The 23,984-nt window shown below is 36.1% G+C and overlaps 1 protein-coding gene across 1 annotated transcript in view; it reads left to right on the plus strand.

Annotated features, from left to right (window-relative positions):
* The window catches only part of LOC123554172 (cyclic nucleotide-gated channel rod photoreceptor subunit alpha-like), a 176,729-nt gene extending 161,311 nt beyond the window's left edge, over window positions 1-15,418 (plus strand). The window contains exons 4-5 of the mRNA XM_045344123.2: window positions 4,929-5,234; window positions 8,369-15,418. Coding sequence (XP_045200058.1) covers window positions 4,929-5,234; window positions 8,369-9,381 — 1,319 coding nt within the window. The 3' untranslated portion in view covers window positions 9,382-15,418. The remainder of the gene's footprint in view (window positions 1-4,928; window positions 5,235-8,368) is intronic.
* Window positions 15,419-23,984: the final 8,566 nt, after the last annotated feature.

Consider the following 23,984-nt stretch of genomic DNA (forward strand, 5'->3'; position numbering starts at 1 on the left):
GTTACTGCTGTTTCATATCTAGGTCAGATATTTGTTCAAATCATAAAACTTGCCTCAAAACACTTATGACTATTATATACACGCAATCATTCTGAAAGTTCGATCAGACAAGAAAGCAACGCGAATAGTGCAAAAAAGAGAGGACAAAAGTATTGCCATGTCCATTTTCTGGCAGACGTATCAGTATATCTATAAATATTTGTACTTTATCAAGGTTTTATGTTTGTGTTCAGTTTGCATAGTGTTTTGCCAGCAATATATCAAATATGTAGTAAAAAGATAATTCATACGAGTAAGAGATACACTTTCGCTTATTTTTAATTTCAGTTTTACTTGCCGAAGTTTCTGTTGTTTTTTTTAATAGAAAATAAGCGGTATTATATTTTCCAAAATATTACTGCATAAATAATTTTCTTTGATCTTTGATGTCAGAACTGAAAAAAAATTGATGCATTTTCACGTCGAACAATATACTTCAGGTAAGGACTGGATAGGAAGCTAAATCTTATAAAGACTGTTCATTCGTGTTCGAAATTTTATAGTTTTCTTTAAAAAAGAAAACAAACATTCTCTGTAGTTTTCAGTTATAATGGCAAAGTTGCCATAATAATGCAAAGAAAATGCTTTTAAAATGAGCCGTGCCATGAGAAAACCAACATAGTGGGTGTGCGACCAGCATGGATCCAGACCAGCCTGCGCATCCGCGCAGTCTGGTCAGGCTCCATGCTGTTCGCTTTTATAATCTATTGGAATTGGAGAAACTGTTAGCGAACAGCATGGATCCTGACCAGACTGCGCGGATGCGCAGGCTGGTCTGGATCCATGCTGGTCGCACACCCACTATGTTGGTTTTCTCATTGCGCGGCTCAAATGTAAAGATATAAGACACTTGAAACGACAAAAGTGTTTACAACACAGTTATTATTTTGTCTGCCTTTAAAATGTAAAGTATATAAGACACTTGAAACGACAAAAGTGTTTAAAACACAGTTATTATTTTGTCTGCCAGACCAGTTGCTGAGTTTAGCCTACCTCAATAAACATGCATTGGTCAGTAGATAAATCCTACATAGTGACCTTGAGGCTAATGGTTCAGGCGTGATAAATAAAAACGCTTTGGCCTAGAGTCAAACTTCGTAAGATGCTTACCTGTAATTATTAGATGAATTATATTGCTTAGTGGTGAGTAGTTTGAAGGTCAAGTTCAACTTTGAACTTTCTGCTCATTAAGTGAAGAATGTTTTAGCCTGTAGTTCTCAAACTTCCAAGCGATGGTTGGATGTGGCCAGTATGTCTTTGTTGTGTTGATTAGTAGGTCACAGGGCAAGGTCACAGTGACTGCGAGACTGAAACTGGTTTCTGCTCACTAACGTAGGAACCCTTTAGTATATTGCCCTTAAAAGGCACAGGATGATTGCTCGTGGTCAGTTGATTATCTTTTCTCATATGAGGTTCAGTAGGTCAAAGGTCAAGGTCAAGGTCATAGTAATCTCGGCACTGAAATGAGACAGGACATCAAGGGGTGGGGACAAGTGTCTTACAAAAGCACCTGTTTCTCTGTCATTTGGAAACTACATTTTTAAAAACAATGCAGAAAGTATTATTTGAAGGACTACTTTTTTGGTATGTACTTTCTAAGCAAATGAACTATTTCCTTATCTGATACAACCACAAAACAAAGTAATTTCAGCAGTAAGTGTAAAATGATACCAAAGAGTATTCTCATTTATTCTACAACTGATTACAAAACGTATCATTATTTCGATAAGTTTCTGTTGGGAGGTGATTTATGTGTCTGCCCTCTAAATTAAGGAATCCTTAAGAACGGTGGGATGAAAAACTAATTTGAGAGAAAGATACTTGTCAAAATAATTCACATTTTCTGGTCATTAAACGGAATCGCATATTTTCAGATTATGAGATAAAGTTCATTTCATTCAATTTGAACACTTTGTCCTTCATATGTTATAGTAATAACTTCCTCATTGTCATAAAACAGTCAGATTTAACTATCCAGTCTTATAATTCAGACTATCCTTATAAATGTATTGAAATTTACTGCGTGATGAAGAAAAAAGAAACAGGTGTTATTTGTTAAAGTAATGGAACCATATCGACAATCGGCATTTTCCGTCCGATTCCGTATGTGCCGTATGCGATTTCGGCTTTCTTCGGTTATTATGGATAAATATCTGTTATGGCCGAAGGATGCCGAAATCGCATACGGAGAATACGCAATCACACGGATATAGCCGAATGACGATGATTATTATTTTACCCAACCTAAAAAGTTTGAAGAGCACAATACTTGAATATGTATAAATCTCTTTATTCTCGTTATTTATTTTCTTACCTTTAAACATTGATGAGAATGTTTTTTGTCGAGCCCGCTTGCGGAAGCGAAGACATAATTGTCAAAATGGCTGTTCGGTGTATGTGCGTGCGTCCGTGCGTGTGTGCGTCCGTCCGGATTTGTTTGTCCGGACCATAACTTTGACATGCATGGAGCAATTATGTTTATATTTGGCATGAATGCTAACCTCAGAGAGACGGAGTGTCATGCACAAACCCCAGGTTCCTATCTCAAAGGTCAAGGTCACACTTAGAGGTCAAAGGTCAAATTCAATAATTTCTTTGTCCGGAGCATTTCTTCTTCGTGCATGGAGGGATTTTGATGTAACTTGGCACAATTGTTCATCATCATAAGACGGAGTGTCATGCGCAAGAATCAGGTCCCTAGGTCTGAGGTCAAGGTCACACTTAGAGGGCAAAGTATACAAGAATGGCAACTTTGTCCGGAGCATTTCTTCTTCATGCATGGAGGGATTTTGATGTAACTTGGCACAAATGTTCACCACCATGAGACGGAGTGTCATGCGCAAGAACCAGGTACTTAGGTCTAAGGTCAAGGTCACTCTTAGAGGTCAAAGGTGAGATACAAGAATGACTTTGTCCGGAGCATTTCTTTTTCATGCATAGAGGGATTTTGATGTAACTTGGCACAATTGTTCACCATCATGAGGCAGAGTGTCATGCGCAAGAACCTAGAATTACTTCCCTTTGTTGTTACTATAAATAGCTTATATTGTTACTTTTTTTATTACTGGTCGTAGGGAAAAATCAAGACCACTTTTCTGTAGTACAACATGCATGTTACATCCAATTTTGAGGTGTATTTTGACCGATCTCTACTGGAAAGGATTTTTGCGTGGACTTAGAATTTTTTTTAAAGATTTACTTCCCTTTGTTGTTACTACAAATAACTTATATTGTAACTTTTTGCAATCTTTTTTTTTTATTTGGCATAAATGTTTGCCTCAGTGAGACAGAGTGTCGTATGCAACTCCCAGTCCTTTTGACAGCTGACGGGCTCGACATGTTGCCCTAGGGCATCTAGTTATTTCCTTTAAACTTCGTACGTTGTAGAGGAAGCACCAAAAACCCTGTCAGAACGACAAATATTGTATAGATATCTCCCCATTTTTTAATGTTTACTTAACTTTTACATTGATGGCAATAGCGTTGATTTCTCTTAAATAATTTAATGTATTTTGACGCACAAGAACCAGGCAGAAGAATTTATTGATAAATGATAAATGGATATCTATAAAGCACGACAATCATTACGGCATTTACTCTGTGTTTGTTTATAATGCCATATCATATGCATACATACAATTTGATAAAACCTTTCATTAGGCGTATTTTCCAGTAAGGAAAATGAAATTATAAAACAGCCTGAATTTGATATAAACCTTTCTTTATGGGTTAAACCGCACTAATATATTGCGTTTTTAACAACTTCGGTTCATTTGTAGCAAATCGATTGCCAAAAATATTGAATTATTATCAAAGTCTACAAGCAGGCTTGATATGTTAAAGCAAACAATTTTATACCCTAGAACTTAGTTATAGCTCAGATCTCAGAACTCTATGCGACACCACAGGCGTCAGGAAATGGTCTACTTTAATGTAGCCAGTGATGTAACTATGGCCTTTTCTATTTGACCATTGATAGAACAACTAACATAATGCAAATGGCCGACCTGAAAACAGTGATGTACCCATGTGTTAGACTACTTTATCATTTGTTATTATTGCGCGGTACTCTAAAATGGAGCTGTTTTTTGTAGAGCATGAACATATTTTTGTTGTGTTTAGGGTATAATGAGGGTGCTATGATTTTTACAAGTATATTTGTAACTCTGGTTTCGGGTAAACCCGCCCTTACGAAATACAAGTTCAATTCACCAATCAGAATGTCCGGAGAGAGGGAGACAGCACTAGAAAAAGCCTCAAAACAACAAAGGTCATTATTCCACGGTACAAATAGCAGAACAAGGGAACAAAAGTCATTGGAGTCCTACTGTAAATCTACTATATGTAATACTTCTGTCTGTACTTCTGAGAGTTCTGAATGTGTTTCCTAACCCAGTATGAAATAAACAGTACTCTGATGAATGCTGCTATGTAAGACTTACATTTAGCATTATCTCTCTGTAATAGAAACTCATTCAGATTTAAAGAAATTGAATCTTTTATCTATTGTGTGTTGGATATGTGTATCCCTCTCCTCCTCAAGCCAAAAAAAAAATGTTGAAAAAAAAAATCAATCATTTGATTACGAAAGGCACTATCGCACGGCCTTGAAAACATTGTTATAGTCTATAAACGTTTTCATTGAACATTTATATATAACAGCGCCATTTATCATCGGTCAGAGCACACCGGGTAATGAATTTACTAAACAGAGAAATATGCTGTCGTCATGTGACTATGTGAATGAAGAACAACGTGCAAAGAAAATTCCTTTTTGTATTATACTTACAGTTTGAAATGAAAACGATTTGCTTCACAGAAAAAAGATTGATGACGAAATATGCACATATTATGCAAACTCATTACTTTGAACTTCTATCTTTCTTCAGGCGAAGTGGGTAAAGAAATGTATATAGTGAACAGAGGTAGGCTACACGTGGTAGGTGACAATGGTAAAACAGTTTTAGCTACTCTAAAACCAGGAAGCTACTTTGGCGAAATCAGTATTCTCAACATGGGTACTTCCGGAAATAGACGAACAGCTTCGGTCCGCTCCGTTGGTTATTCCGACTTGTTCCGTCTATCGAAACAAGATCTCTGGGATGTGCTGAAAGAATATCCTGCAGCTCGAATCAAATTAGAATCTATAGCAGTAATGCGGCTCAAGAAAACTGAGAAGAAGCCTATAGAAACAGGTAAGAAATTCGGAACTTTTTTTATTATTATTATTATTATTATTATTATTATTATTATTATTCCTTTTAAAAGACAAAGTCACATCAAAATATTCTAACATCATCAGAATTAAATCAAACAAGAGAAACATTGTTAAACAGGAAATTTTTTACAGTACGTTGCACTTTAAAAATGAAATATATTTTCATTCATAATAAACAGCTTAGTGTGCATTTACCATTTGCAGATAAATCGGCGTAAAATATTAAAACGAGTGTATGATAAAATTAATTGCTTGAAATACCATCCTCCGACTCTTTTAAGCTCACCTGTCACGTAGTCACAAGGTGAGCTTTTGTGATCGTCCTTCGTCCGTCCGTCAACAAGTTCTTGTGATCACGATAGAGACCACATGTTGCAATCAATTTTAATCAGACTTGCACACAACTTGAATTAGTATAATATCCCGGTTCCTTTCGGAAACTGGCCAGATCCCATCATGGGTTATAAAGTTATGGCCCCTTTAAGTGCCAAAATCTGTTATTTTGGCTTTTGCAGCCATATATGAGCCGTGCCATGAGAAAACCAACATAGTAGGTTTGCGACCAGCATGGATCCAGACCAGCCTGCGCATCCGCGCAGTCTGGTCAGGCCCCATGCTGTTCGCTTTTAAAGCCTATTGGAGTTGGAGAAACTGTTAGCGAACAGCATGGATCCTGACCAGACTGCGCGGATGCGCAGGCTGGTCTGGATCCATGCTGGTCGCAAAGCCACTATGTTGGTTTTCTCATGGCACGGCTCATATAGAGACTTCATGTAAGGTTTGATTTGTTACAAACTTGCAGAATTTCTTTCACAACAATAGAACTTGGATTCCATGATGAATCCGTCAGATCTAATAATAGGTTCCGGAGTTACGGCCCCTGATTGAACCCTGAAAGAGCTGAAATTTGTTGATCTTTACTTTGCGAACACGATAAAGTAACATTTTACATTTGATTTTAACCACACTTACACACAGCTTTATGATGGAATCTAGCCTGTTTTCGAAATTGGTTCTAGAGTAACTGCCCCTGAAAGGGGAAAATTTTTCTATTTTCGGCCTTTTAACCACATAGAAGTTTCATTTATGCTTTGATTTGATACAAACTTGCAAAGAATATTTATCTTGATGATCTTTAGGCAAAATTTGAAACTAGGTCATGTGGGGTCAAAAACTAGGTCACCAGATCAAATCAAAGGAAAAGCTTGTTTATACCCTAGAAGCCACATTTATATTCCTATATTTATGGTATTTAACCAAAATGTTTATCCTGATAAATTTCTATGCCATATTTAAAACTTGGTTTAATGGGGTTAAAATCTAGGTTACCTGGTCAAATCAAAGGGAAATCTTGTTAACACTCTAGTGGCCACATCCATGAAACTTGGTCAGAATATTTATCTTGCTGATTCCTAGGCCAAGTTCGAAACTGGGTCATGTGGGCCAAAAACTAAGTCACATGCTCAAATCAAAGGTCAAGCTGGTTAACACTCTAGAGGAGGCCGTATTTATGTTTACTTTAAAGAAAATGATTCTGATGTATTATATTTTGCAAGTTTTATACAAATTATATGTGCCTGATAAAATTGACGTATTATGTTTTCATGTTTGACTTAATACAATTAACGAGGGCATTTCTGGTACATCTTGTTTAAGGCATACGCTTTTCAGGCCTAAGACCACAGTTATTTTTACTATATGTTCTATATAGGCACTGGCCACTTTTGCAATTTTGCATGCATTCCAACCCCTCCTAAAAATACCTAAACTCAACAGAACTATTCAAGAGAAAAAATTCCAGCCACAATAATCATGGGGTTGACCGGCTCTTTTTACCACCATTTTGAACCATATCACATACGTACTTTATATACTCTCTAGATGGCCACAAACAGGCAAGACAGGCCCTATCAAAAAGTCATGTTATGCATATTCTGACATTCTCATTCTGTCAAATTGTACATGTATCTATTTCATATCTTCTCTATTAAATTATGCCATTTATTGCAGGTCTTTCACTCAAAAATTCACCAATATTCACCATCAAACAGAGGAACTGTTTTCCGCGTAACCATTTCCTTATTGTGGTCAACCAAGGGCAAATAACTGTGGTCTTGTGCCTATTTTAACTTCGTGGGGATACTTAAGGAAATTAAAATACGCTAGATTTATAACATATAGGGCTGGTTTTATGACAACATTCCAGTTTATTTCCCATAATTTGAGCCGCGCCGTGAGAAAACCAACATAGTGGCTTTGCGACCAGCATGGATCCAGACCAGCCTGCGCATCCGCGCAGTCTGGTCAGGATCCATGCTGTTCGCTAACTGTTTCTCTAATTGCAATAGGCATTGATAGCGAACAGCATGGATCCTGACCAGACTGCGCGGATGCGCAGGCTGGTCTGGATCCATGCTGGTCGCAAAACCACTATGTTGGTTTTCCCGTGGCGCGGCTCATTTATCTTCAGATGTTTTATATTTCATTGATGGATAAAGTCTCTTCTTCTGCTTTACTTGAATGGTTTGACAGAATATATTCTCTTGTGTCTGTATCCGTTGAAGTTCAAGGAAGACAACCATATCTTTTTTGATAATGGCATTTTCTTTTACACCTCTTCACCACCTCAGGCCATCAATAAAAGACACAGTATGAAATTTTTGCTAAACTCTAGGGTTTATTCTCTAGAAAAAAGTAGCTTTCATTTTATAATGTGATCTCCCAGCTACAGAATGTGTTGAATACTAGTCAAAAAGTGTCATTTTCTTTCCAGTTTGTAAACACTGTATATTGTATTTAGAATTGTAGTCTGTGGTCATATGTTAGTATGGACTATATTTTTTAGTTTGAGTATATGAAAACTGAATTCAGATTCAGTATTTAGACACAAAACTATGTTCACTAAAAGTTTATTTTCAAACAAATAAATGCCCTGTTGTTTTGAATTTTAAGCGCTTATTCAAATATCAATGAACACCTACACATGCATATATAAATAATCTGAAGGATCGTTACCTAACTATATATAGAGGTTAGGCCGTATGCTTCGTCGTTGGTTGTCTTCTTCATTTTTCACCTTCGTTTCTTCATCACTTTTCACTTTCGTTTCAGTTGACTTGAAACGGAGCAAGAGCACACCTGGCTTAGTAGAGTCTTCGGGAAAGGTACCAATGCAGGCTTCTTCAATAACACGTCACCATACCCTTCCCGCTGGTCTTCCAACACATAGGTCTTCCATAGATCCTCAACACTTACCTTCGCATGAGGTATATATAGCCAGTTCAACCGAAGCTCAAACTTCCGAAGAATCTCCTTGTCAAACTCAATCTGGCCAACAGCAAGCAGAACATCAGGAAACGCAAATTCGAACTGTTTCTAGTGTGACTTCATTCTTGACGGGATCACCATTGGTTACGTCCCCTCTTCCAGTGGACAATCAGGCGCCAATGTTTCATTTTAGTCCTCCTTTAACGCCGGGTCCTCCGATGCAGTTTGCATCACCATATCATATCCAACATAATCCAAACATTGCTGGTAATATGTGTGCTCCTGGTACGGAATTCATACCACGTGATATGTCACATGACTATGGTATTCGCGCACCTGCTCAATTTCCCCAAGCATATTTTCCTTACACTCATTATACACAACCTATTCCTTCAACTGGAGTAAACACTGCGAACACTCAACAACATATGGCATTTTTATCTCCGTTTTGTGCCTCATCTGGATATGTTCCTCCGGTCTCACCAAACTCATTTCAAACAAGAACAGGCATTCCTTCGGTCAGTCCAACACAACAAAATTCCAACGCTACAATGCGTAGAGGCTCAGCGCAACAGACAATGGATGGACATACTCCAAGTAGTTCCGCGCAGATCTTTAGCGATGCGTCACATGACACGCTGGTCCAAGAAATAACCCGTCTCAGGGAACGATTGAAATCTGTAGAATCTGAGAACGTCGTGATGGCGGCAAAATTGAATCAGCAACAGTGGGAACTCGAGCACAGGTTATCTGAACTAGAAATGCAGATGACCTGTACCAGTGATATGGCAAGCACGGGTAGCACCGACGATCCTTCAAATCCTTTTGAAAATATAAGCCGAGAATCCATTATCTGAATCGGTACTTTATTAAGTATTCAGTCTTAAATACGTTTCCATGTGTCTCTTTGAATTCGTCACATGTATATATAAATACAGTCTGCTGTAATATTTCGTTAATCCATTATAACTGGACTCAGTGCCGTTTGATATAACAGGCATTTGTAGGTTTTTGTATTTTTTTTAAATTCCATGCATTATAAAAACGTCTCCATTAAAGAAAAACTTCAACTCCGTACCCTGTAAGATCACTGATTTTTCACTGCCAGTCATTTATATCTGGTTTCAATCATGAATGTAATTTTATTTAAACCAGAAAAGAAAGATTTTGAAAAAAAAAATTAATAATTTTACATATGTGTGACTAGAACCTTAAGTGTACGTAATTTTATTGACAATATTCTTTAAATTGAATGGAACATTGTGCGCCAGCTTGTAAGTCGTAGAGATATTTTAACATAATTGTAATACTAATACATACTAGGTATGATTATACGGGTATATGTCTGCAGCGAGAAATGCTCCAAGCAAATATTAGAAAGTTAATAGGAAACTACTTCAAAACTGACAGTGAATTATTGTGAAGGAAGGAGCAAGCGTTTTTACAAGCAACATGTTCGTTGCGGGATGTATTTGTACTGCTGCTACAGAGGCCTACTGATAATAGTACATATCTTACTTGTACAAACCATTTGAATTTTATCAAGATGTACTGATACATACACGCAACTAAAGCCATTGTAAATAACTGCGATGAAAATTAACTGTATAGGCCTAGAGAAATCAAGAGGTTGTGACCAATTCAGGCTTATTTTTGACAATTTGTATTCCTTTTTACTTTATCAATTAAGATAGAAACCTTTTTACTTTGATTTTAGCTTGTATTTAATAAAGCATAGTTTATCTATAAATTTCTAATTATACCACATTCCATAATACTGAGATATACAAATGTGATATTATCAAGAAAACAAAAACAGAAAAAACGGAATTGCAGATTTTTTCCCTTTTTCTTTTAATATTTAGCTATCTTATATATATAAATCTTGAGTCATACTAATGTTGCAGTCGTTGAGAAGTCAACAAAGACGGGACCAAATTTAAGGCTATGAGTATTAACCTGTTTTCCTTTAATATTTCAGATGAAACAAGTCAAGTTATTTACATCTTATTTGACCCGTGCCATGAGAAAGCCAATATAGTGGGTGTGCGACCAGCACGGATCCAGACCAGCCTGCGCACCCGCGCTGTCTGGTCAGGATCCATGCTGTTCGCTAACAGTTTCTCTAATCCCAATAGGCTTTGAAAGCGAACAGCATGGATCCTGACCAGACTGCGCAGATGCGCAGGCTGGTCTGGATCCATGCTGGTCACACACCCACTATGTTGGTTTTCTCATGGCACGGCTCATTTGTTTTTTTCCAGTTGTTTCCAGTGTGCCACTTATGTGTTAATATTGTTAGCATGAAGCATGATGCTGCTATTTTTCAACTTTTACTGCTGAACTATTGTTGAATTATGATTCTGTGGAAACTCGTCTCCATATAAGTCAGACTTGTTGATTTATTACCTGGCCATTTTACTTTATACTATTTTGTCTTCCAGATCTGTGATCTTTAGATCTGTTTTTGCACCCCCACCCCCGAATGAGGGTATACTTGTTTCAGGTTGTCTGTCTGTCCGTCCGTCCGTCCGTCTGTCCGAAGACACAATCTTGTGCGCACCATCTTTCCTCATCCTACTGACGCAATTTAATGAAACTTCACACAAGTGATCAGTAACAACAGTAGTTGTGTATGGGATATGTTACGTTCTTCCAGATTTTTGTGTAGTTTTGCAGAGTACGGGACTTTATTTTTTGTACTATACTATATACATAGACACAAACTTGTGCGCACCAAATCTCCTCATCCCCTTAACACAATTTAATGAAACTTAACACAAGTGATCAGCAACAACAGTAGTTCTCCATGGGGCATGTAAGGTTCTTTCAGAAAAAATTGCAGAGTTACGGGACTTTGATTTCTGTTACTATTCTATATACATTTAGTCTGCATATGTAATCTTGTGCGCGCCTTAATTAACTCCTGAACCCATGCACACAATTAAATGAAACTTAATTCAAGTGATCGGTAGTAACCCTAGTTGTGCATGATGCATGTTAGGTTCTTTCAGAAAAAATACTGCATAGTTATAGGGCATTGTTTTTGTTAGCATACTATATACATGCAGTCTGCGCATATGCAATCTTGTGCGAGCCTTCTCTTCCGAACACTTGCACACAATTCAATGAAACTTCACACAAGTGATCAGTACCAACCCCAGTTGTGCTTGGTGCTTTTATATAAATATTCTGCAGAGCTATGGGACTTTGTTTTTGTTACTGTACTGTATACATACAGTCTAAATACACACAGTCTACATAATTATGCAATCTTGTGTGTGTCAAATTGCAGTGTACTTTGTCAGTGCATGCGGGGGTACATTCATCTTCTTTAGCGATAGCTCTAGTTGTCTTTCCTTTACTAAAAATAATGTATGAATGAAACGCCTAATTTCTTCAAGTTATTTTCAAAAAGTGTTATATGTATGTTACAATATACGTACTATTTTATGAGTGTACAAATATACAAGCTGTTGCAGCTTAAACGACTTAATCTGCACATAGAAATACGCAATAATATGTAACTTAAAATAAATCAAATATTGAAATAATCATGGGCATAAGGTACTAAGTTTATATTTTAACAGGAAAAGGAAAATTTAATTTCATTTTTTATAGTTTTGTCTTACTTTGTCTTTAACGAAATATTATTACTTTCTTAAAGCTAGAATCACACTGCCCCTGATGGGCTTGCGGATGAGTTCCGGATAGCATCCGTAACGCATCCGTAGAACTCACAACTAATTCTTTTAAGTCATCCGGTATATTCGTTCAGAAATCGTGGGCATCCGGGAGCAAGGGTGCACTCAAAATTTTGCCACAGATAATATATCCGTAAGGAAACCATAACAGTTCTGAAACAGATCTTAAAAGATCGCAACAGTCCCGAAGACAATCACTGTGGTCAAAACATACGAGCTATTACGGTTTCATTCCGGTTCTAATAAGGTTAATTAAGGTTCTGTTACGATTGCATTAGAAATTTATAACGGTTCCAAATTTGCAAAACCATTTTTAGCTCACCTGTCACGAAGTGACAAGGTGAGCTTTTGTGATCGCGCAGCGTCCGTCGTCCGTGCGTGCGTCCGTCCGTCCGTGCGTAAACTTTTCCCTGTGACATCTCTAGAGGTCACAGTTTTCATGGGATCTTTATGAAAATAGGTCAGAATGTTCATCTTGATGATATCTAGGCCAAGTTCGAAACTGGGTCACGTGCCATCAAAAACTAGGTCAGTAGGTCTAAAAATAGAAAAACTTTGTGACCTCTCTAGAGGCCATATATTTCATAAAATCTTCATGAAAATTGGGCGGAATGTTCATCTTGATGATATCTAGATCAAGTTCGAAACTGGGTTACGTGCCATCAAAAACTAGGTCAGTAGGTCTAAAAATAGAAAAACTTTGTGACCTCTCTAGAGGCCATATATTTCATAAGATCTTCATGAAAATTGGTCAGAACGTTCACCTTGATAATATCTAGGTCAAGCTCGAAACTGGGTCACGTGCCTTCAAAAACTAGGTCAGTAGGTCAAATAATAGAAAAACCTTGTGACCTCTCTAGAGGCCATATTTTTCATGGGATCTGTATGAAAGTTGGTTTGAATGTTCATCTTGATGATTTCTATTTTAAATTTGAAACTGGGTCACGTGCAATCAAAAACTAGGTCAGTAGGTTTAAAAATAGAAAAACTTTGTGACCTCTCTAGAGGCCATATATTTCACGAGATCTTCATGAAAATATGTCAGAATGTTTATCTTGATGATATCTAGGTCAAGTTTGAAACTGGGTCACGTGCCATCAAAAACTAGGCCAGTAGGTCAAATAATAGAAAAACCTTGTGATCTCTCTAGAGGCCATACTTTTTATGAGATCTGTATGAAAAGTGGTCTGAATGTTCATCTTGATGATGTCTAGGTCAAGTTCGAAAATGGGTCACGTGCCATTCAAAACTAGGTCAATAGGTCAAATAATAGAAAAACCTTGTGACCTCTCTAGAGGCCATACTTTTCATGGGATCTGTATAAAAGTTGGTCTGAATGTTCATCTTGATGATGTCCAGGTCAAGTTCGAAAATGGGTTACGTGCCGTTCAAAACTAGGTCAATAGGTCAAATAATAGAAAAACCTTGTGACCTCTCTAGAGGCCATATTGTTCATGGGATTTGTATGAAAATTGGTCAGAATGTTCATCTTGATGATATCTAGGTAAAGTTTGAAACAGGGTCATGTGCGGTCAAAAACTAGGTCAGTAGGTCTAAAAATAGAAAAACCTTGTGACCTCTCTAGAGGCCATACTTGTGAATTGATCTCCATAAAAATTGGTCAGAATGTTCATCTTGATGATATCTAAATTAAATTTGAAAGTGGGTTACGTGGCTTCAAAAAGTAGGTCAATAGGTCAAATAATGAAAAAACGTTGTGACCTCTCTAGAGGCCATATTTTTCATGGGATCTGTATGAAAGTTGTTCTGAATGTTTATCTTGATGATATATAGGTCAAGTTTGAAACTGGGTCAACTGCGATCAAAAACTAGGTCAGTAGATCTTGAAATAGAAAAACCTTGTGACCTCTCTAGAGGCCATACCCTTGAATGGATCTTCATGAAAATTGGTCAGAATATTTAACTTGATGATATCTAGGTCAAGTTCGAAATTGGGTCACGTGCCTTATAAAACTAGGTCAGTAGGTCAAATAATAAACAAACCTTGTGACCTCTCTAGAGGCCATACTTTTCATGGGATCTGTATGAAAGTTGGTCTGAATGTTCATCTTGATGATATCTAGGTCAAGTTTGAAACTGGGTCAACTGCGGTCAAAACTAGGTCAGTAGGTCTAAAATTAGAAAAATCTTTTGACCTCTCTAGAGGCCATATTTTTCAATAGATCTTCATGAAAATTGATCTGAATGTTCACCTTGATGATATCTAGGTAAGTTTCATAACTGGGTCACGTGCGGTCAATACTAGGCCAGTAGGTACAAAAATAGAAAAAACATTGTGACCTCTCTAGAGGCCATATTTTTCATGAGATCTTCATGAAAATTAGTGAATGTTCACCTTGATGATATCTAGGTGAATTTCAAAACAGGGTCACGTACCTTCGGAAACTAGGTCAATAGGTCATATAATAGAAAAACCTTGTGACCTCTCTAGAGACCATATTTTTCAATGGATCTTCATGAAAATTGGTCAGAATTTTTATCTTGATATTATCTAGGTCCAGTTCAAAACTGGGTCACATGAGCTCAAAACCTAGGTCACTATGTCAAATAATAGAAAAAAAAACGACGTCATACTCAAAACTGGGTCACGTGGGAAGAGGTGAGCGATTCAGGACCATCATGGTCCTCTTGTTTTTCTAACACACCCGGAGCAATCCGGGGATGGGAATCCAGAACTCATCCGCAAGCCCATCATAGGCAGTGTGATTCCATATTGCATTGCTTCCTTTTATTTATATTAAGCCATGTTCTAGAAGCTTCGCGTTCATATTATAATTTAGCAATAACATTTCACAAACATTTAACTCGTAACTCGTCCGTATGAGAACTCTGCCTTGCTTTGGAGTGTCCAGTTATTTTTTGTTCAATCAAATACTGATAATCTACGTAATCGTTTCAACCGTCTGCCACTCATAACCAATAAGATTATTTTGGTTAGTACTTTTGGCCTATATTGTATATTGCAAAATAATCCATCGCTTCGAATTTTTATGTTAAGTTTCATAATTGTTACATGTTTTGTCATTTTTTTTTCATTCATATTCTGTGACAGCATTTTGATCGAATTTCAATATATTATTCTGTAAATACTAGTATTTTACTACTGCATATGAGATGTTATCAAATGATCTATTATCTAGTTAATAAACAAAACAACAGTGCATCAGTTCTATCATCTTATCTTTTGTGCTACATTTTATGAAAAAACAACACCTCTAACGTAGCATGTTTAAATGAAAATAAAACATACTGTGGCTAATATTGAGCTACTTATATTGATTGTTGTTAACACCCAGTGCATTTACCAAAGAGATATTCTCGGATTCATTAATGCAAGTAACAAAATAATCTCATTAATAAATACATTTTTATATTTGACCCAGGTTCCTTTTTATACATTTAGTATACGTACAAAGTTATGAATAAACGAGCACATTCCCATCTCTTGCTAGCGTTTATATATATATATATATATATATATATATATATATATTTATAGAGAGAGAGAGAGAGAGAGAGAGAGAGAGAGAGAGAGTACAGACGACCGTTTTATTTAATTGTGTGAAATAATTTTACTTTTTCTTCTGTTTATATAACAATCAAGAACACGGTTTCGGAACAATGCTTTTAGCTGCCATTTTCTTCTAGGTTCAGGTTATTAGTACATTATTACATAATGTGTCTAAGATTTTATGCAGTACAAAATACTTTCTTAGATATTTTTGCTTTGATATTTTTCACTATTACGAGCAATTTGTTTCGGTTCGATTTGACTGCATAAAATTAGGATATATTCTAATTATTTCGCAATTACTTTTCAATCAAGCAAACATCGTTTGAGTTTTATGTAATCGAACTTCTTCCAATATGCAACCTAAGATTACTTTAGCACTAATTTAAGTTATATTTACATAATATCACAATTTACATGCTCAGTGGTTCCACGACAGTGTATTTGTTTACGATTGATTAAATTTTGTCATGGAAATAATTTAGTTGAACAAAATATGTCACGTAGTGTAGATTACAGTGAGAGAAGCAATATTTGTCAGAATTGACATCGCTGTTGATGTGAAACAGAATTCATCCTTGGATCTTGAATGGGTCTTTCTCAATTTTGTTCTAGTGTCGCAGATTGACTCCATAGCCGGAAAAAAAGTGTATAATCAATATCTCAATATGCTTGGCTTTCAGAATTTTACCGAATTTGATCATTAACACCCTGGGTATATGACCTCTCTCAAGTTTCAAGTTTGCTCAAACGATTACGTAATTTGAATCCTTCACAGCAATACAGAAAAACCTTTATATAGCTTCATATGAACTTCTTAATATAGATGTTTAACAAACTTGGCTAGAAGCAAGGTCGAAAGGTGGAGGTCTTCCTCAGGTAAGCGACTTCAGCTCATTTGGTTGTTTTGTTTACAAAATGCACATATCTTATCGTGTTTAACTTTAGAATCTGCTTCCAGTGCATTCTATGTTCGAGACATAACAACTGTAATGTCCTTCCTAACTACATGCGGGTGCCGTCTAAATAGCAACTACTTGTCACTAAGCGGCGTTATTATCATACAAAATGAACGTAACAATTTTCAGTGGAAAAATATGGAGAATGTAAATATTTCTGAGTGAATCACAAGTTCCCTTTCGGCAATGATATATTTCCCTTGGGTAACATCACAACACGACCTGTCAGCACCAAGCCGTCCAATATCCTGCAAATACGTCTGTTTACGCCAGAGTTCTCTATCAATTTCTTCCGTTTCAGTTTGTGCATGTCTCGCACATGAATATAATTCTATTAACTTTAAGGAGTACGATTTGCCCTATATCTATGTAAAAGTGTATACTTCCAAGAACATGCAATTAGAGAAAAATTAAGACCAACGCATTTATAGACTTATTTTACAAACTGACAAATTAACAGACAGAGCCTAGACTTCAAAATAAATTGACAAGATTACACTCGTCTGAATTATTATTACTTTCACCGTTTGTTGTTTTCTGTTTTTAAACTATGAGCATATTACCTCTCCATCAGTCAACAATCACTTCCCCCACCTAGACTTTCTATGCCATCTTCAGAATGGTTTCAGAGAAATAAAATATCTTGTAAGACCATTCGTGAAAGATCCTATTTGTCACCAGCAATAAGCAATATTACCACATTCTGTAAGAAATATTTCTGTTGGCATTTTAGATCTTAAGATTTTTATTTCGATGTTTTACGTATAAATTTTTATCAAATTCTCTGGCATTTGAAAAGAATCATATCATTCCAAAAGCTGAATACTAGTTTCATCTTCCAGAGTACTCGATTTGACAGTATGTCCAGGTTCTATAAGGGGATGACTATTCTTCTAAGCAGAGTGCTAATCAAACGGGATATATGGCATTGCCCGGTTCGAAAGTGTTGAAATTTTTCCGTTAGATCTACAAATTGCATCATAAACATGAAACAACATGTATTTGCACAAAAGATAATAACCAACAGAAAAAGTTGACAAACTGATAAGTAGAAACGAGTAAAAACTTAAATATTGGAGCATTATTAGAAAAATGAGGATTACATAAAGCATTAATGTTTTTGCATTTATTGTTCATGGCTTTTTACAACTTTAAGGAATTGTAAAATAGTTTGTCATTCCGGAGAATCGGAAATAATGACACGTAAATATTCCGGAAAAATCGGAAATAATATATAGAACGTTTATAGTTTGTTACATTCCGGAAAATCGGAAATAGTATGCAATATGAATATTTATTCCGGAATTATCGGAAATAATGTAATATAATTGTTTACCAAGGATTTTCGGAAACATTTTGAAAACAAACAAAAATTACGGATATCGCAAGTATAGCATGTTATTCACATAAACTATAAACTAAACCAACAGACAACGTGCTGGCAAATGCCAAGGTACGAATACAAATGAGTTCCTGACAATTTAAGTTCATGTGTGTGTGCGTGCGTGCGTGCGTGCGTGCGTGCGTGCATGCGCGTGTGTGTGTGTTCGGGTTTAACGTCTTTTTCAACACTTTTTCAGTCATATAAACGGCGGTTTCTACTTGTAGCAGTGAGCACAATGCTCAACTTTATAGTGCTGCCTCACTGGAATATCACGCCGTAGACACGTGGCATGATACCCCACCCAGTCACATTATACTGACGCCGGACTGACCAGACCTAGTACTATCCTCTTAATGCTGAGCACCAAGCGAGGAAGCTCCTAATATTTTTACATCTTTGGTATGACGCGGCCGGGGATCGAACCCGCGACCTCCCGAACTCGAAGCGGACGCTCTACCACTAGGCTACCGAGGCGGTCATTTATGTTCATGACCATACTTGACAAACTGACAAGTAGAAACGATTAAAAACTTAAATATTGGAGCATTATTGTCAAGGTATGCAGCATACACAGTTATCCAGTGGATAGTATTTACAGCAATGCCGACCCGAAGGGAAGAAGGATTCATTTTTGATATCAAATAACATCATAGGGCAATTTAGAGTTATTTTGATCTTCGTCTCACAACTTAGCTCTTATATAAATCCATCCATAGACCGTTAAATCTAGCAAATACTCATCTCGGAGTTGTAGTTCGTTAACAGCAAATCAAAATATTTCATTAATACTGACATATTATGTTCACTATAATATACAAACAGTCTCACTCTTTAATGCATTACCGACCATTATTTGCTCTCCAGTGAAATTAAATCGCTGAGTAATTCCGGGGTGAAAAGAGATTGATTAATTGATAACGTGTAGCAAATTTAGCAAAATTCGTTTGAAGTCACTTAGAATAGTTGTAGAATGATTTTTTAGCTGATGTCAATATCTCTCTTATATCAGACTAAACTTCCAAGAAAAATTTACTTTGTATAGAAATCTCTAACAACATGTCCCCAAGGTACTCGCGCCATGGTAAATCCAAACATCACAAAGTTGATAAGAGACAAGGCATATGAATCACAAAAGGCTAAATAAGATTATATAGTTTTGTACTCGGTCTCTTTGCAAAATACAGAGCCCCTAGTGAAACAACACTAATGACCAACCAAAACAGGCCAAAAGGCAAGTTCCAAAGTAACTGAGTCCAACTAGGCTGTACGAGAACTAGAAATCAAGTAGTCTTCCGCCTGTTCCGTCAGACACAAACTCTTTTGAACACATGAATTTTGTTTGTATAAATGCAAATTTCCATACATTTGGACAGTTGTAGGCATTTATGTACACGAATGTAAACGAATGAACATACTCCATGTGAAAGCTTGCACCTAAATAGGACCATGTGAAAGTTAAATCTGCATACATGCAAAGATAAGTTTTGAGTATGTTTCGTCATGTGCATTAAGACAATCATAACTGTATACATTTACTTCAACTGAACCGCACATTCATCCGCTTTGTTAAAAGATGAAAAGAATACTAATTATGTTACTATTTCGTTTAAGTGTGCCAAACACTTTCAACCTTTTCTTGGCAAAACAAAAAGTTCTTATTATCATGTAGCAAAACTCTCCAAATATAAACCGATGGCAGACTAAACAATAACATAAATATATGAAACGAAAATAATTTTGTCGAAACTGACGAGAGCATATGAACAATTCAGAAGACGTTGTGAACCACCTGATGAAGCCATTTAAAATAAAAAAGAATTTCAAATACCAGTAGATAAATAGTTCTATATCTATAACACATTCTTTTTATACTAATTTAGCATCATTTGAAATTCAAATCTCTGTGAATAAAATCCTGTTCATGAAACAGAATTTGTTTTTGTGCATTGAAATTTCTGTCACACATTTCCTCGATTTTCTTTATCTCATTACTATGAAATGTTTATATAAAGTTTTACAATTTGTCCTTGCCCAGGCTTTGCAAAAATGTTGGCGGCGTACATTTCTAGATACTGACAAGTTATCTTTAGGTAGGATTTGTTGAACCATTAACTTCACAAAATTGTTCACACGTCTCTTACAAAACGTCGAAAATATCATAAAATCAGAAAAGTTACATACATGTTTGACTTTTTTTTACATTTTTGTACAAACGATATATTTTCAATGTCCTCTCGAGGCGTTGAATTCTTCATGTGAGGAAGTCATCCAGGTGGTTTACGGAAAGTCGGATGTTCTACCCAGGTGCCCGCTCGTGATAAAATAATGCACGGAGGGACACCTAGTGTCTCCCTCCACCATTAAAGCTGGAAATTTGTCAGATGACCAAAAATAGTGTCGGTGTGAAGTTAAACCCAACAAAAATATCTTATTTCATGGCCCGTTTACATAACAAAGTATATCGTTAATTAATATATCTGGTATGTTAAAATTCTAGCGGCAACATTTTCAAGCAGCCACTGTCAGCGTCCATGATGCAAGAACGTCCAAACATTTCTATTTTTAAGGTGTTCCGTTACGGCCAGTGACCGCAAAGTGCGAAGGTACGATGGCACGATAATTCTTTTGGAAATTGTTTTCTATATTCTATTATATTCTATTCTATTCTGGTCTCTTCTCTTCTGAGTTCAAGTTAAGAACAGAACTTAAAGAACAATTTACATTTGTATTTTAGACCAAATGGTTCCTCGGGACCTCCGTTGCCGAGTGGTTAAGGTCGCTGATTTCAAATCACTTGCCCCTCATCGATGTGGGTTCGAGTCTCACTCGGGGCTTTGAATTCTTCATGTTAGGAAGCCAACCAGCTGACTTGCGGAAGGTCGATGGTTGTACCGAGGTGCCCGCTCGTGATGAAATAATGCACGGAGGGGCACCTAGGGTCTTCCTCCACCATCAAAGCTGGAAAGCCGCCATATGACCTATAATTGTGTCGGTGCGACGTTAACCCCCCCCCCCCCCCCCCCAAAAAAAGAGGGAAAAAAAAGGTTCCTCATCCATACATACAATCAATACACACAGTCAAAGTCTATAAGTAAACCATCGACATATATAATATTGTAACAAACAAATGACATTTTTCAACGGAGAGTATTCAATTATTACTCACAAATTATTACTCACTCCATATGAACGCGTGCACTTAAATAGGACCAAGAGAAAGTTAAGTCTGCATAGATGCAAAGGTAAGTTTGGAGTATGTTTCGTCACGTGCATTTAGACAATTATAACATACATTTACTTCGACCGAAGTACACATTCATCCGTTTTGTTAAAAGATGCAATGAACACCAATTATGTTACTATTTCGTTTAAGTGTGTCAAGCACTTGGCAAAATAAATTTCTTATCCCCGTGTAGCAACACTGAAAATATAAATACAGGGGTGAAACCAACGGCTGACTAAACAAAAATGAAAATAATCTTGCCTATCGACATATATAATATCATAACAAACAAAGGACATTTATCAAACGAGAGTGTTCAATTATTACTCACAAATCACACTGTTTTGTTAATTGTCATCGTATTTCTAATTAAGGATTGTGTTTTATTTCTCATTGCATTGCCCTGGATGTACGTGTGACGTTTTGTTTTTGTAATTAATCGTTTATATAAATTAAAATTTTTGTTCTTTTTCGACAAGCGAAACATACGATACTAAGGGTAAAGACGCAAAAATAACTTCAGAATTGTGTGACATATTAGTACTACTTTTGTGAACATATTTTCACAGATTTTTCATTCGTTTCTGTGAAATTTACGGATCAACAAGGTTTTGTTGAACAATGTAAATCTTTCTGGTTTATTGTTTACGAGTCACAATGTAACGCTATTCTATTTCAGGAAATGTCAGATTATGATACACACACCTCGCATATATCAGATTTTACATTTTCGTCATAAAAACAGATTAGTTTCCGGGATTCTGAGATTAAATAGTTTGTTTGCGCACATGTTTATGATGCTATGAATGATCCAAAATAGGTTGGATGTAAATAAGGCTCATTATTGACAATTACATGGCAGATATTTCAGTAAGTATGTATACTTTTGAGACATCAACTTGCCAGTAGCATAAACACATAATAGAATTGCATTCAGATGCACAAGCCATATATAACGGTGTTGGTATGGTCCATGTTTTTGGTCGTTTTGCCGTCTGTTACAAAGTATATATGAAATCTGTTATCAGTTACAAAGAAAATACCAGGGTGATTTGATTTATACGCGAAAGTTGCAACTAGAGAAAGATTCACAACATCCTGTATCATGACTAAATACATAGTTTATTGTATACTAGTGATGTTGTATGCTAATTATTCAGGAGATAGAAAGAAAACGATTTACGGAAGAAAACAACAAGAGTACATCCACGCCACCTTTGGTATTTCCACAGTTATGCATATGAATAGCTAGAAATGCACACAACTGATATACGAGAAACTTGTTTAAACATATTATATCAGACTAAAATTCAATTGTGACTTTCAGGCAGAAAATCTTTAAAGCAGTTCCCCACGTTTGATTAATCAGAAGTTATGGCGTAGAAGAAAACCTGGACTCTGGCATATCAAAAAGAATAATCATCCTTTGAGTGAGTAAATTATAATACGGCGAATCTAATAGCTCTCAAAATGTAAAATATGATACGCACTTAGTAAGTCCAATAAATCAGCTGGAAATTTGCTGAGCTCTTCTTTATTATGGAAAACAAAGCACTGTACCAAAATAGGGTTTAATATTCTCCCTCCCCAGCTTCAGTTGGGCAAAAATGGATTTGAATAAAGGCATATTTAAATTATTACATACATATTTGTATATATTTTATTATTTACATTCACTATATATGTATTGTAAAGTAGGAAAAGGAAAAGTTTAGTTTTGTACGTTTTTTATGTATATAAATTGCATTTTCCGGTATTTGTTTTTTGATATTTCAAAATAGAACTTTGTTCATCAGTTATTTATTCTTAAGTTATGAAAGAGTCCTTAATTTATGACAGAGTCGAAGTTGTAACTGTACCTAGAGAAATACAGTTGAAATAACATCGAAATAACGATAAAATATCACGTTTCTAAATTAAAGTGCTTTCGGCAAAGCTAGACAGCTTCTACTACTTTTCCCTCTATAATCAACTTATTTATGAAAAACGACTATCTGACCTTATCATAAATACCATCGTACAGGTGGTGTTACTTTACCAACTGTTACTTGCTTAAGAATATATACTTAGAGTCAAATGCACTAAAAAATGAAAAATATTTACGCTTTGTCTTATCAGAAACTCTACTTGCATGCCAGACATAATTTTTCCGTGTTTTCGCAAGTGAATAAAACTTGTCTGATTTCCCGTGCTGTAGTTTAGGAATCAATACGCTACTATAGTGCTTAAAAGAAAATCGTTTGTTTTATTTCATATATTCTATTTATGAAAAAAGAATCTGTCAGTAGCTGAAAGTGCAAACTAAAATATCTGGCTCTTTGATATCTGTTTTGTGGTGACTCGACAGAGATTCGTTGCTGCCTATATAATTACCCTCGAGTCAGATATTTCCATCGCACCTTCAACTAGTGAAAGATTCTTGTAGTAATACACATCACAAGATTTCAAAACAACGTCTGCAGGTCATCTTATGACGAGCAATTTAAAAAAAAGAACATTTAGTTAAATTTTCTGCACTGCTATATAAAATTCGAATCTGGTCAAGATCATAGCAAACTACATAGCAAATATGCCAGCATGTTACAGTACATCCCAGACGAATAGAATCCATTGGTCTTAGTTTTCTTGACTTAATTGTAATTAAATGTTCCAGGAAGG

Source organism: Mercenaria mercenaria, chromosome 7 (assembly GCF_021730395.1).
Source record: "Mercenaria mercenaria strain notata chromosome 7, MADL_Memer_1, whole genome shotgun sequence".
NCBI classification, from domain to species: Eukaryota; Metazoa; Mollusca; class Bivalvia; order Venerida; family Veneridae; genus Mercenaria; species Mercenaria mercenaria.